This window comes from Dipodomys merriami, unplaced genomic scaffold (genome assembly GCF_024711535.1).
Source record: "Dipodomys merriami isolate MVZ:Mamm:240054 unplaced genomic scaffold, mDipMer1.0.p SCAF_1, whole genome shotgun sequence".
NCBI lineage: Eukaryota > Metazoa > Chordata > Mammalia > Rodentia > Heteromyidae > Dipodomys > Dipodomys merriami.
Genome location: NW_027202270.1, coordinates 135830211 through 135845795, shown reverse-complemented (window position 1 = coordinate 135845795; position 15585 = coordinate 135830211). Strand labels below are relative to the sequence as shown.

At 44.9% G+C, this 15585-nt stretch overlaps 1 protein-coding gene across 3 annotated transcripts in view; it reads right to left on the bottom strand.

Annotated features, from left to right (window-relative positions):
- Positions 1–14861: 14861 nt before the first annotated feature.
- LOC138807048 (coiled-coil domain-containing protein 170-like) overlaps positions 14862–15585 on the bottom strand; it is a 33404-nt gene continuing 32680 nt past the window's right edge. For all 3 annotated transcript variants that reach the window (XM_069992661.1, XM_069992713.1, XM_069992765.1), the window contains one exon: positions 14862–15103. In XM_069992661.1, the coding sequence (XP_069848762.1) occupies positions 14942–15103 (162 nt within the window). In that variant the 3' untranslated portion in view covers positions 14862–14941. The remainder of the gene's footprint in view (positions 15104–15585) is intronic.

Here is a 15585-nt window from a genome sequence, read left to right as displayed (position 1 = left end):
GGCTAATGTCTTCCTAAAGAGACAGCCTGCTTAGTTCATTATGGCTGGGGGTGCTAGATTCAATGGGAGGAGGCGAACGAAGCAGATGGCTTCCAAAGAAGTGTGTCTAGTATCTTTCTACAACATGAAGAACTTCATATTAAATACACTTAGAGCTGGGCACTGGTGGCTCACGCCCAGACTCCTAACTACTCAGGAGGCTGAGATATAAGGATTGCAATTTAAAGCCAGCCTGGGCAGGAAAGTCCACAAGACTTATCTTCAATTAACTACCAAAAAGCCAGAAGTGGAGCTGTGGCTAAAGTGGTAGAACACTAGCTTTGAGCACAAAGAAACGCAGGAAAAGTGCCCAGGCCCTGAGTCCAAGCCCCAGGACTAGCACCAAAAACAAAAGAAAGTAAAGAAAGAGAAAGAAAGCATTGGTCACCTGCCTGTGACCAGACACCAATTCATGAATTTTACCTTTAAAAACCAAAGTATGTGGGCCACTAGGGGTCACAGCATCAGCTCCCGAGCCTGTGCTGTGGCCGTGACCGGTCAGTGTAGGAACCTTCTCAATAAAGTTGCTTCTTTGTTAACAAAAGAGAAAGAAAGAAAGAAAAGAAAGAAAGAAAGAAAGAAAGAAAGAAAGAAAGAAAGAAAGAAAGAAAGAAAGAAAGAAAGAGAAAGAAAGAAAGGAGGGAGGGAGGGAGGGAGGGAGGGAGGGAGGGAAGGAGGGAAGGAAGAAGGAAAGGGAGGGCAGGAAGAAGGAAAGGGAGGGCAGGAAGAAGGAAAGGGAGGGCAGGAAGAAGGAAGGAAAGGAGGGAAAGAGGGCGGGAGGAAGGATGAAGGGAGGGAGGGAAAGTTTATTTGAGCTTACAGTTTCAGAGGTTTCCACCTATGATTGGTTGGCATTGTTGCTTTTGGTCCTGTAGCACTGGGCACTGTTTCTGAGTTTCTTTGTGCTCAAAGCTAGTGCTCTACCACTTAGGCCACAATGCCACTTCCAGTTTTCTGGTAGCTTATTGGAGATAAGAGTCTTACAGACTTTCCTGCCCAGATTGACTTTGAACCGTGATCCTCAGATCTCAGCCTCCTGAGTAGCTAGGAGTCCAGGCATGAACCACCAGCGCGCCCAGCTCTAAGTGTATTTAATATGAAGTTCTTCATATTGTGGAAAGATACTAGACTAGATACTAGATACTAGATACTAAAGAGGGAAAATTCCTGATCTTATAGCAGCTAGACAGAAAAGAGGTCAAGTCCATGTTCCCAATATCCCCTGCACATCTGTGTTTATTGCCATACTATTCACCATAGCCAAGATATGAAAACAGATACCCCATAATAAATGAGTGGATACAAAAAATTTGGTACCTATACACAATGGAATTTTACACAGCCATTATAAAGAATAAAATATTGTCATTTGCAGAGAAATGAATGGAACTAAAACAAATCATGTATTTTCTTTTTTTTTTTTTCTTTTGGGTCCGGTCATGGGGCCTGAACTCTGGGTCTGGGCACCATCCCTCAGCTCTTCAGCTCAAGGCTAGCGCTCTACCACCTGAGCCACAGCACCACTTCTGGCTTTTTTTCTTTTTGCTTATGTGGTGCTGAGGAATCGAACCCAGGGCCTCAGGCATGCAAGGCAAGCGCTCTACCACTGAGCCACCTTCCCAGCCCTAAAACAAATCATGTAAAGTGAGGTAAGCCAAGTTCAGAGAGACAAATGGTGCATATTTTCTCTGATGTGCAGAAATTTAATCTAAAATATGAATATGATGTTATAGAGGACTCTAGATACTCACACACAGTGAGACCAAAAGAGGATATTCTTAAGATAGAAACACAAGGATACAAGGACTAAGCGCCTCTTCCTATTTATATAAAATTATACACACACACACACACATCGAAAGGAACTTCAAGATATGGAAACTAGAGACCTCTTTTTTTAAATTTTTATTTTTTGATGATTCTTCCCTTTTTACTTTATATATGGTGTATTCAAGTGTACATCTTCACAAGAGTTGGGGGAGGTACAGAACTTGAGGGAAAAGGGTGAAAAAGGGCCGCAGTGGAGCTCACTGGACACCAATGAAGGTGAACTATACAACTTGTGGGTGGAAAGGGGAGTGAGGGACTGGGAGAGAATGAGGGAGCAAAGACACTGTGAAAGAAAATGTACTTATTACCTGACTCATATAATTGTAATTCCTCTATATATCACCACTACAATAACAATAAATTAATAATAAAATAAATAAAATAAAATAAATATTGGTTCCCAGGCCTCCTTGGTAGGGCACTGTAAACCAAGGAATGTGGTGCAAATTACTGAGTAAGGTGCCCATGGGTCTGCTACATAGCAGAATTTGCACAAGGGGCGGAGTATACCACCTCATTTTACAAAAGAAGTTGACTAAAGTAGGCAGGAACCTGTTCACACTGGTTCAAAACTGTTAAGTTGCCAAGGGGTTTGCAACTTGGTTGTTAAACTGCTGGTGGCTTGAAATCAGCCACAATAGGAGTTCATTCTACTAAGATTTTCCTGACCAGAGGGGAGCTCAGGGTTGTTCAGGTTTGTTTACTTCAGAAAACAAGGTATTCATAGGAATAAATATGTCTTAGCAAAAACAAAGCCAGGCATACTGAGGCATATTTGTAATTACACATTGTACTCGGAGCCACTGATAGCAGGTTTAGGGATTTGAGATCAGCCTGAGTAAAAGTAGAAAGAACCTATTGTAAGGTCCCTCCTGGATGGCGAGCAGACTCCACCCTCCTTGCAGCAAAGTCTCCACCCAGTACCTGCGTTACCTAGGCAACTGGGACACCTGGAAGAGGTCACATCTGCATCTGCTGAGGTCACATCTGAATTTGATGTGGCCACACGTTTCTCTGCCCATACCCTAGATAAGGCCTAGCCCAGGCCCAGATGCCCTCTCTCTGATCTTTTCTATCTCTCCCTGCTCTCTCTGCTCTCTCACTGCTCTTTTCTCTCTCTTTCCTCTCTTTCCCAGCTCTCTCTCATTCCCAGGCCTTTCCCAGCCACGTGGAGTGCCAACCTTGCCTGGTCCCAGCAGGTCTACTGAATAAACCTACCCCTTACCTGAATACCACGTGAGTGCTGCTGTTCTTACTTGGCTACCTCTCTCTCTGCTCTTGTCTAGCTCTTCTCAAGCTCTTTTCTCTCTCTTTCCCAGCTCTCTCTCTTTCCTAGGCCTTTCCCAGCCGCATGGAGTGCCAACCTTGCCTGGTCCCAGAGGTCTACTGAATAAACCTACCCCTTACCTGAATACCACGTGCATGCTGCTGTTCTTACTCGGCTACCTCTTTTTAAAAACCTAACACCTATCTCAAAAATGAATTTAAAACAAAAGGTCTGGAGGTGGTAGAGAGGTAAACCACTGAATCAGTCCTTTACGATGGAGCTAGAATTCTTGTATAGGTACATTCTCCTTCTACATTTAACCTGTACCATCCAAAGCAAACCTCCAGTCCGCACTGATCTTTTAAGGGCTCAAATTCTGCCACAGAATTGTCTGTTTCTAAAGACTGTTTTCCACAGCAGATTCATGGCTCCCTCTAGTGGATGGGAAAGAATATAGCTATATATATTGTGTGTGTGTATATATATGTATGTATATATATATGTGTGTATATATGTATGTGTATGTATGTATATGTGTGTATTAATATATATGTCATTGTGTGCTATGTGGGACTTGTTGAAACACTATTGCATTGTTTATTCACCTACTTTCCAAGAGCAGTTCAAAAGGAAGACAAGGAAATTAGCCCGGAGTGGCCCACTCAGGTATGTTTCCACTCACCTAGTTCTCTCAGGCTGGCTCTTGTTCAGGTTGGCTCTCTAAGCCTTGCCAGTTCACAAGCTACACCTCTTAATTTTCAAACATGGAAAAAATCAAGCTAACAAAATGCAATATAGCTGGGCACTGGTGGCTCACACCTGTTATCTACTCAGGAGATCTGAGGATCATGGTTCAAAGCAAGCAGAGCAGTAAAGCCCATGAGACTTTTATCTCCAATTAATCACCAAAAAATCAGAAATGAGGCTCAATTGGTAGAGAACAAAAACTCAAGGACAGCATTGAGGCCCAAAGTTCAAGCCCCACAACACACACACACACATACAAAAAAAAAAAAAAAAGCAGCAGCAATTCACACTTGTAATATACTGTTGTAAGCTGTGTGCAAAACACAGATGCTTCCATGACTTTCCACAATATCAGAATTTATTACATAGTAATACTTTACAAAGCATCTCAATTTGGTTGGTTTTAATTTGCCAAGTACTACTTATTGGGAAAATTTTCAAGTACCAAGAGTCTGAATAAAGACCAAGTCAAGTGCTGATGGCTCATGCCTGTTAAGCCTAGCTATTCAGGAGGCTGAGATCTGAGGAATACAGTTCAAAGTCAGCCCAGGCAGAAAAGTCCCTGTGAGACTCTTATTTCCAATGACCCACACAAAAATCAGAAGTGGAACTGTGGCTCAAAAGAAAATACCACAAAGACAAACTCACCGGTCAACAGGTTTCATTGGGCTAAACCACCTGAGAAGTGCATCCATGTCTTCTTCAGCCTGGCTGGAGAAGAAATGATGTAATTCCTGTAATACCAAGGTCTCTTATTAGGCAGAAAAGTGAAGTCAGGTGGGAGTAGAAGTCAAACAGTGCAGGATGGGAACAGAAGAGGTTCTTTTTTTTTTTTTTTTTTTTTTTTTTTTTTGTCGGTCGTGGGGCTTGAACTCTGGGCCTGGGCGTTGTCCCTCAGCTCTTCAACTCAAGGCGAGCGCTCTACCACTTGAGCTACAGCGCCACTTCCACAGAAGAGGTTCTTTATTCAGAGATGGAGTCTTTTGAGTTTCGGGAAAGGTTTTTTGCTTGTTTGTTTTTACAGCATTTTGTTGCCAAAGAGTATGACCCTCATTTCCTAGGGTGTCTTCTTTTTACAGCTGCAGGATGTGTTTGGGGAGGAGGAAGGTAAGAGGTGGTTTAGCCTGGTCTGCAGCAAGGGCAGTGCTGGCATTTTTCAGGATGTGACTGTCAAGTGAGTGTTTCCAGGTTAAGTCATTTTCCATCACTACTGATTTCACTTGATAATCATGAGCCATTGACAAACAGGTTCTTTTATTCCAATTTTAATTACTAATATTAACTCTCAGACCACAATGATATACATGTAGGTTTACAGAAAAGCTAAGAAACGGGTTAAAGCAGAACAGGGCTCAAAAGGACTTGACTGAAGAGGGATAGCTGATCTAGCTGCTAAGAGAACCACTGGACATGGGTAGATGCAATGTTACCATAGTGAACTGCACAACCCACAGTAGGTTTGAAATGCAGACATGATGGTGAATACCACTGAACCTCAGTGTTAAGTGCTCCTCTATGTGATCCAGGAAGGGGTGGCACCATTGCTTGGTGTTCAATAAACTTACAGGCCTGCTTTTTCTGATATATGCTGGAGATGAAATACAGGGCCTCCCACTGGTGAGGAAGGCCCTTTACACAAAGGCTATGCCTCCAGCCTTCCTATAGTTTTGTTATGTCCATGCGATCATGACTTAATTAGACAAGTTCATAAGTAGTAATATTTTATTTGCATAAATAACTTATTTATCATGCTGAGTGTCATCATTTGTGCTAAACACATGATGGCTGTACACTTACAGAAATAAGATGTAGGCTCATTCTGCTTCAGCAGTGGCATTCAAATGGAGACTGCTATTTTATAAAGTGGAATAAGAGCAACACAGGGTCTGAAAGCTATTGCTCTATACAAGTGGAGTAAGAGCAGAGCATATCTTCACAACTGAAAAATGTAGTTAGGGCTGAGGATGTGGCTCAGAAAGTCCTTGCCTACTTTGTGTAATTTCTCAAATGTGCACTCATGTGCACACACACACACACAAAATGTATGTAAAGCTTTGGTTTGCCAGGACTGAAAGATGGCAAAATATTAAAATATTATTATTGTGTATGTTTGGATTCTATTGACAATGTAACAAGATTTGGATAATAACCTGAGAACATTTATAGGTCATAATTACTCCATTAAAAATTATACCTCTTGCCTTTGAAAAAAATCCACTAATTATTGTTATAATTGAGTTTTTATGTACCTTATATTCCATTATATAAAAAATAAAATATACTTCTTTTTCAATTTTTTTTTGTCGGTCATGGCCTGAACTCTGGGCCTGGGCGCTGTCCCTCGGCTCTTCAGTTCAAGCCTAACGCTCTACCACTTGAGCCACAACACCACTTCCAGTTTTTTCTGCTTATGTGATACTGAGGAATCAAACCCAGGGCCTCATGCATGCAAGGCAAGCACTCTAACATTGAGCCACCTTCCCAGCCATCAATTTTAATTTTAAAGTGAACCAAATTTGAGTATATTTTTTTACCAAAAAAGTTAAGTATTAAGATAAGTTAAAATATTGTTTTTAAATTTTTACTAGCATAAATTAATTACACAAAGGACTTTTCTGTGATACATTTTGATCAAATTCACTCCTCTATATTATTCTTTCTTAACAAATACAAATACAATACAAATGTTGAATATTATATGACATGTTTTATTTACTTATTTAGTTGGTCTTAGGGCTTGAACTCAGGGCCTGGGCATTGTCCCTGGGCTATTTGAGCCACAATACCACTTCTGGTTTTCTGGTTAATTGGACATAAGTCTCACAGACTTTCCTGCCTAAGCTGGCTTTGGACTGTGATTCTGGGATCTCAGCCTCCTGAGTAGCTAGGATCATAGGTGTGAGCCACAGGTGCCCAGCTTCTATGAAATGTTTTAAACAAGATAGTCCTAACTCTAGCATTTACCTATCTGGTTGTTGTAGCACACATGGGCTGTCTGGACCAACCTTTGAACAAACTGTGTCAGGATGAGGCATTCAATAATGTGTGTCCCTCAGATGTTATTGTATTGTATTACACACTGCATCCCTGGATAGCTCTGGAATCACAGATTTTTTTCTAACACACAAGTGAGAACATGGGACCACAGGAAACTCACACTTCATGAAACGAGGCAACTGCATTTGGGCTCTCAGGAAGAAAAACATTTTTTAAAAAAGTATGTTAGGGGCTGGGAATGTGGCTTAGAGGTAGAATGCTTGCCTAGCATGCATGAGGCCCTAGGTTCTATTCCTCAGTATCACATCAGCAAAAAGCAATAATAAAATTATATTTGAAAAAACAAACAAGTATGTTAGTTGTGGCTCAAGAAGTACCAATCTCGCCAGGTGCTGGTGGCTCACACACATAATCCTAGCTACTCAGGATACTGAGATAGGAGGATCATGGTTCAAAAGCCAGCCTGGGTATGAAAGTAGGACTCTTATCTCCTGTTAACCACCAGAAAACCAGAAGTGGCGTTGCGGCTCAAGTGGTAGAGTGCTTACCTTGCACTGAAGGGCTGAGGGACAGCGCCCAGGCCCAGAGTTCAAGCCCCAGGAACGACCAAAAAAAAAGTACCAGCCTTGCCAGGCACTGGTGGCTCACGCCTGTAATCCTAGCTACTCAGGAGGCTGAGATCTGAGGATCGAGGTTCAAAGCCAGCCCGGGCAGGAGAGACCGTGAGACTCCTATCTCCAATAAACCACCAGAAAACTGGAAGTGGCGCTCGCCTTGAGCTGAAGAGCTGAGGGACAGCGCCCAGGCCCAGAGTTCAAGCCCCACAACCGCCAAAAAAAAAAAAAAAAAAGTACCAGCCTTGAGCAAAGAAGCTAAGGGACACTGCCCAGCCCAAGTTTAAGTTTCAGTACCAACACACACAAAAAAAGAATAACAAGTTTTTGGTTTTTTTGTTTGTTGTTTGTTTTTGCTGATCCTGGGACTTGAACTCAGGGTCCAGGTGCTGTCCCTGAGCCTCTTTGTATTCAGGGCTAGAACTCTACTACTTGAACTACAGTGCCACTTCTGGGTTTTATTTTATTTTTGAGTAATTGAAGATAAGAGTCTCATAGGGACTTTTCTGCCTGGTCTGGCTTTGAACTGCAATATTCAGATCTCAGTCTCCTGAGTAGCTAGGATTACAGGCATGAGCCACTGGCAACTGGCTTTCTTTCTTTCTTTTTCTTTTTCTTTGCTTGCCAGTCCTGGGCTTGAACCTAGAGCCTGGCCACTGTTCCTCAGCTCTTCAGCTTATGACTAGCACTCTACCACTTGAACCACAGCGCCACTTCTGGGTATTTCTGTGTATGTGGCACCGAGGAATCAAACCTAGGGCTTCATGCATGCGAGGCAAGCACTTACCACTAAGCCATATTCCCAGCCCATATTTTTTTGTTGGTGGTGTTGTTTATGGGGCTTGAACTCTGGGATGCTGGGCCTGGGCGCTGTTCCTCAGCTCTTCAGCTCAAGGCTGGCGCTTGACCACTTGAACCACTGTGCTACTTCTGGTTTCCTGAGTGGCTTATTGGAGATAAGAGTCTCAGGGACTTTCCTACCTAGGCTGACTTTGAATCGTGATCCTCAGATCTTGGCCTCCTGAGTTGCTAGAATTACAGGCATGAGCCACTGTGCCCAGCTTTTTTTTTTTTTTTTAAGATTACAAAAACCTTGTCTTTTTCAGTACATTCTGGGAAACTTGTACATTAGCAGCACTTTCATTTGCTACAGTGGGGCCAGTATGGCAGAATTATATCGTCTCACCTTGCCTATGTCCTTAACAGTCCTTCATGGATCCAACAAAATGGCATATTGATTTCAAAATCTCATTTACAGTGCATTCAAAATACTTAACTCAATCTGTCTGACCTACTCCTACTCCCATGTTCCTGGTCATTCTCCTTCAATTACCTCCTACGACCTTTCCTGCAAAATGCAGCAGCTTTTTTTTTTTTTTTTTTTTTTGGTTTTCACTCAAAGTTCTTTTTTTTTGTCAGTCATGGGGCCTGAACTCTGGGCCTGGTCACTGTCCCTCAGCTCTTCAGCTCAAGGCTAGTGTTCTACCACCTGAGCCACAGCGCCACTTCCAGCCTTTTCTGCTTATGTGGTGCTGAGGAATTGAACCCAGGGCCTCATGCATGCAAGGCAAGCACTGTACCACTGAGCTACCTTCCCAGCCCCTCACACAGTTCTCTAAATAATTTCCTCTCATAGATCTGCTTAGAAGATCTAAGAATGCTAACATTACAAAGAAAAGATATTAACTTGAAGATTGATTCCAAAATAAGATCCTATCAACTTAAATGGAGGTAAAAGCACACTCGCAGGCACATACACACATACACACAAATTGTATTAAGCCAGACACCGGTGGCTTATGCCTGTAATCCTACCTATTCAATGAGGTTTGAAGATCACAGTTCAAAGAGAGCCAGGGCAGGAAAAGCTGTGACACTATTATCTCCAATAAACCATCAGAAAACCAGAAGTGGCACTATGGCTCTAGCCTTGAGCTTATGAGCTCAAAGACAGCACTGAGGCCCAAAGTTCAAGCCCCAGGAAGCCAGGCAACAATGGCTCACACCTATAAACCTAGCTACTCAGGAGGCTGGGATCTGATGATATCAGTTTGAAGCCAGCCTGGGCAGGAAAACCCCCAAGACTTATTTTCAATTAACCACAAAAAAAAGCTGAACATTAATTGGGCGCCAGTGGCTCACGCCTGTAATCCTAGCTACGCAGGAGGTTGAGATCTGAGGATTTTGGTTCAAAGCCAGCCCAGGCAGGAAAGACCTTGAGACTCCTATCTCCAATAAACCACTAGAAAACTGGAAGTGGCACTGTAGCTCAAGTAGTAGAGCGTTCACCTTGAGCTGAAGAGCTGACAGTGCCCAGGCCCAGAGTTCATGCCCCATGCGGGGGAGGGAAGGGTGCGGAAAGGGAACCCTCCGGGCGGCGAAGGTGGGGGAGAGGGCAGCAGCTCAGGACTTTCCTGCTTCTGAGCTGGCTTCAAACCAGGATCCTCAGATCTCAGCCTCCAAAGTAGCTAGGATTACAGGCATGGCAGGTGTGAGCTACCAGTGTTGCTTTTTTTTTCTTTTTTGGTTGGTCGTAGGTCTTGAATGCAGGGCCTGGTGCTGTCCCTTAAGGCTAGAGCTGTACCACTTGAGCCACATTGCTACTTCTGGTTTTCTGGCGGTTTATTGGAGTCTCACTGACTTTTCTGCCGGGGCTGGCTTTGAACCATGATTCTCAGATCTCAGCCTCCTGAGTGGCTAGGATTACAGGTGTGAGACACTAGCCCTCAGTTCAGTGCTGAATTATTTAACTGGGAGTTGAGGAAGGGAAAGAAATTGGAATAAAAAATACTGGGCTAGGAATGTGGCTTAGTGGTAGAGTACTTGCCTCTCATGTGCCAGCCTTGAGCAAAAGAAGCACAAGGACAGTGCCAGGCCCAGGATTGGAGAAAAAAAAAAAAGAGGTGCCAGTGGCTCATGCCTGTAAACCTAGCTACTCAGGAGACTGAGATCTGAATATTGCAGTTTGAAGCTAGACTGGGCAGAAAAGTCGACATGAGACTCATCAATAAATTACTCAAAAAAAAAAAAAAAAGCCAGAAATGGCACTGTAGTTCAAGTGGTAGAGCACTAGCCTTGAGTACAAAGAGGCTCAGGAACAGTACCTGGACCCTGAGTTCAGGTCCCAGGACCACCAAAAACAAACAACAAACAAAAAAAACCAAAAACATGTTTTTCTTTTTGTGTGTGTGCTGGGAGGGGGGGGGAGATGGGAAGGGGAAACAAAGGAGGCAATAATGCTTGATAAGAAATGTACTCATTACCTAGCCCATGTTAATTGTAATCCCTCTGTACAGTATTTTCACAATAAAAAACTTATTAAAAGAAAAAGCTCAGGGACAGTGCCTAGATCCTTGGTTTAAACCCCAGGACTGGGGGGGGGGGGGGCGGGGGGAATAGTGTGGGGAAGAAGAGCTGTGGCTTAAGTGGGTATAGCTCTAGCCTTGAGCAAAGGAAGCTCAGAGAACACAAAAGTACCATGTCTCCATACTTCTGATTATATAAAATATTTATCAAAATGAACAGGAAATGGAAACAAGTTTTTTCCTTTTCTTTTTATCATGTTTGATATACATGTGTGTTTTATTGTAAAAATTCTGTACAGAGAGGTTAGTTACATGAGTAAGGTAATGAATACATTTCCTATCAAGCATTGTTACCTCCTTTGTTTTTCCCCTACCATCCCTTCCTTCCCCATCTTTTTATCATGTTCGTTCATTATCTATGTTTGGGAGGGCAAGAGGGGCACAGAAATGGAGGGACACAAGGTAAACAGTGCAGCAGTGGTACTCACTGGACACCTGAAAATGAACTATACAACTTGTGGGCAGGGGAGGGGAAGCTGGGAGTGAAGGAAGGAGTGACATTCATTCTCCAAAAGGAGAAACTCATTACCTGACTTATGAAACAGTAAGCATTCTGTGCATCATCTTTATAACAATTAAAAAAATTTTAAACCTTAAGAGACAGCATCTAGGCCCTGAGTTCAAGCCCTAGGATCAGCGTGCGCACATGTGCACGCGCACACACGAAGTGTGTGTGAAAACTTTTGCCACTAGAAATACAAACAGCTTAGTAAACGGTTAATTAAATCTACCTTTGAATACCAATTCTAAAGTACCTTTAGAATTTAGTAGTTTTGTACTATTTCCATGTTATCTACCTAGTCTTTTTTTTTTTTGCCAGTTGTGGGGCTTCAATTCAGTGCCTGGGCACTTGTCCCTGAGCTTCTTCTGCTCAAGGCTACCACTCTACCACTTGAGCCACAGCACCACTTCCAACTTTTTCCATTTATGTGGTTCTGAGGAACTGAACCCAGGACAAGCACTCTACCACGACGCTATATTCCAGCTATGGGAAGCCTTAAGAGTTATAGCCGCAAGGGGCTGAGAAGGTGGCTCAGTGGTAGAGCGCTTGCCTTGCATGCCAGAGGCCCTGGGTTCGATTCCTCAGCACCACATAAGCAAAAAGAAAAAAGCCAGAAGTGGCACTGTGGTTCAAGTGGTAGAGCGCTAGCCTTGAGCTGAAGAGCTGAGGGACAGCGCCCAGGCCCAGAGTTCAGGCCCCACGACCGGACCCCCCCCCCAAAAAAAAAGTTATAGCCAGAAGAATCGGCTAATGTGCTTTCCACTACTGTAATAAATACATGAGGTAAGTGGCCTTGAGGCAAGACAGAACATCATGTGACAGACACATGGTGGAGCAAAACTGCTCACCACATGATGACTAAGGACAGGGAAAGATACAGGAGGGAGGCGGAGGCTGTTATCTCGTTCAAAGGCAAGTTCCTAATAACCTAACTCCCTTCAACGAGGGCGCCCCTCTTATGGGTTCTACCAGTTCCCAACAGCACCACAGTTGGGGGCCAACGCTATAACCTATGTCTTTGGAGGGCATTCAAGATCCAAGTCATAGCAATAAACCTGAAAATAAGCCAAACTGAAGCACAAACCAAAAACTTGGATTAGAGACACGTGATGTACACACACACAAATAGAAGTGGAGAAATGCCTGAAAGAAAATAGTCAGCTCTAGCCAGGCACCGTGGCTCGCGTCTGTAAACCTAGCCATTGACCAGGCAGACATCAGATCAGTGTGAGGCCAGCCCAGGCAAAAACGTTTCTCAGACCCCGGTGTCAATTTAAAGATTACGGTGCCTGTCATCTCAGCTCACAGTGAGGATGAAGGTCCAGGTCACAGGGCAAAAACCTGAGTCTATCCGAGCAGGCGCCAGGGCCTCATTTCAAACCCCAGTCCTAAAGGAACACGCAAGCCACTCCTCCCACCTGAGGAACGGGGGCTCGGCCAGCGGCTGAGGCGGCACGACCCGCGCTCACCTGACTACACCGGGAAAGGGGCTGCGAACCCGAGCGGGATTGAACCTGGCCCGGCTCCCAACGCCCCATTCAGTCAGCCCGGACGCCGGCGGGGAACGGGGAAGGGGGAAGGGGGGGTCTGCCCCGTCGGCTCCCCTTGGCACCTCGAGGATGCACGAGCTGCCACAGCCCTCCCCCCCTCCTCCGCCGCCCGATCCAACCGGGCCGGGGCAGGGGAGCTGATGGCCCCGCCGGCGACCGGCCATCCCCCCCGCGAGAACACGACTCCCCGGACGCACACAGCCCTCAGGCTTGGCTGGGTTCACGAACCTAAGAAAACTGTTCTCGCGAGACCGCCCCGCCCCGCCCCGCCCCGCCCTGGAGCTCCCCTATTGCCGCGCCCTGATTGGCTAAGATCGAGGCGTGTTCCGGTTTTGGCGGGCTCCTGCCTCGGACAAAGGCGCGCCCCGCATGCGCTCTTTCACCAGCCAATCATTCCTTCGCGCTCTTCCCGGTCCCTTCCGCCTGCGGCGGCAAGTGTTAACTTCTCTTCCACTATTATTACACTCCCAGTTCTGTTCCGCCCCCCTAGGTCGCCCCACCTCAGCCCTACGGGGCTGCGCACGCGCACGCCGGGCAGTGTGGGCGCGGGCGCAGGCGCAGGAGCGTGGAGAGGCTTCCCTGGGGACGTCGGGGCGGAGGACGAAGGTAGCCAGCCTTGTGGTTCTGGCCGTCGTGGGACTCCTGGAAGAAAATCCTGCGCAGGAAGTGGACTTGCCTATATGAGTTGGACTTAATCAAGGGCACTCATGGTCCCACTTTGCAGAAGAGGACACTTGTAAGGGAAAGGGAAGGCTGTCACCTCTGAGCACCTGGACCTTGTCAACTGAAGGAGAACGCCATGGGCAGGATGTCCCTGGCGGCTGCGCCCACGGGCTCCTGCCCTGGGCCAACTAGCTCCTTCATCTGACCAGGAAGTGTTTTTGCTAGAGGAATGAGGGCTGCCTGACACCCCACTGCTAAAACTCGGAAAGTCGAGCACATTTCTTCTCTAATTTTGAGATAAAGTAAAATGCACGTCCAGCCAAGTGCCAGGATTTTACCAAGGATTACAAGCTGTTTTAGAGACAGCCCCATTGCTTTTCCCATCTTGTTGGCTAACCACCTTGCTTAGGGGAACTCATTAAATTCGCTCATTTCCTGAAACCCATGTTCTCTTATTTTATGTCTTTCCAGTTCTGGCCCTGGAGCACTGTCTAGTTGAGCCCCTGAGAAAATTCAATACCCCAGTGACCTTTCTCCTCCAACCCCAAAAGGGATCTTAATGCTTAACTAATGGATCTGGCTGCCCCACTGCATTCTGGGACAGTTAACCACTAGAAAACTGAAGTGGAGCTGTGGATTGAGATGGTAAAATACTAGCCTTGAGCAAAAATAGCTCAGGGACAGCCAGCACCCGGGCCTTGAGTTCAATCCCCACAACAGACAAGAAAAAGTTGCCTAAACCCGTTGCCTGTGGCTTCAACCTTGTAATCCTAACTACTCTGGCGGCTGCGATCTGAGGATTGCAGTTTGAAGTCAGACAGGTAGAATGGTCCATGAGATTTTTTTTTCTTTCTGTCGGTTGTGAGGCCTGAACTCTGGGCCTGGGCACTGTCCCTCAGCTCTTCAGCTCAAGGCTAGCTTTCTACCACTTGAGCCACAGCATCACTTCTGGCTTTTTCTGCTGATGTGGTGCTGAGGAATCGAACCCAGGGCCTCTCATACATGCAAGACAAGCACTCTACCACTGAGCTACCTTCGCAGCCCCTCCATGAGATTCTTATCTCCAAATTGACCACCAAAAAGTTGGAAGTGAAGATGTGGCTCAAATGGTAAAGTGCCAGCCCTGAGCAAAAGAGAATATATTTTTGATTCATACCTTGCTTAAAATAGTTATTAAAGGTTATTATTGCATATTATAAGTGCCAAATCCAAACTAGAGGAGAAGTAACTGAATAGAAAGGGATTATTAGAAGAGTCAAATACCAAGTGAAAATTTTCAGTGCATTTTATTTATAATGTAGTCATATTCAAGACACTAGCAATCATATCTGCTAACTTCTTGGCAGCACTGAAAAGACAGAATTTCTTTACTGATTGTCTTGTGCAGTCTTACAACCAGAAGAAATCTTTGGTTTCTTAGATATTTCATAAACTTGTACAATGAGCTTTAGCTGATTAATGACTTCCTTGTCTGCTGTTTTCATGTTCAGTCCTAGCATCTTCATAATAGTTTCTCGAAAGTCACTGAGCTATAAAAAATCAACATGATAATTGTGATATGTCATTTGTTTGTGATGTATCATCCACTTATTAGGTACAAGGAAATTGATACTAGAATTTTACTCTTATGAAACTTTTTTTTCTTTTTTCCGGTCCTGTCGTGGGACCTAAACTCAGGGCCTGGGTGCTGTCCCTCAGCTCTTCAGCTCAAGGCTAGCACTCTACCACTTGAGCCACAGCGCCACTTCCGGCTTTTTTCTTTTTTGCTTATGTGGTGCTGAGGAATCGAACCCAGGGTCTCAGGCATGCAAGGCAAGCGCTCTACACTGAGCTACCTTCCCAGCCTGAAACTTTCTTTTTTTTGATAGGTCGTGGGACTTGAACTCTGGGCTTGGACACTGTCCCTGAGCTCTTCAACTCAAGGCTATCGCTCGACCACTTGAGCCACAGCACCACTTCAGGTCTTCTGGTGGTTTATTGAAGATAAGAGTATCATGGATGTTGATGTTCC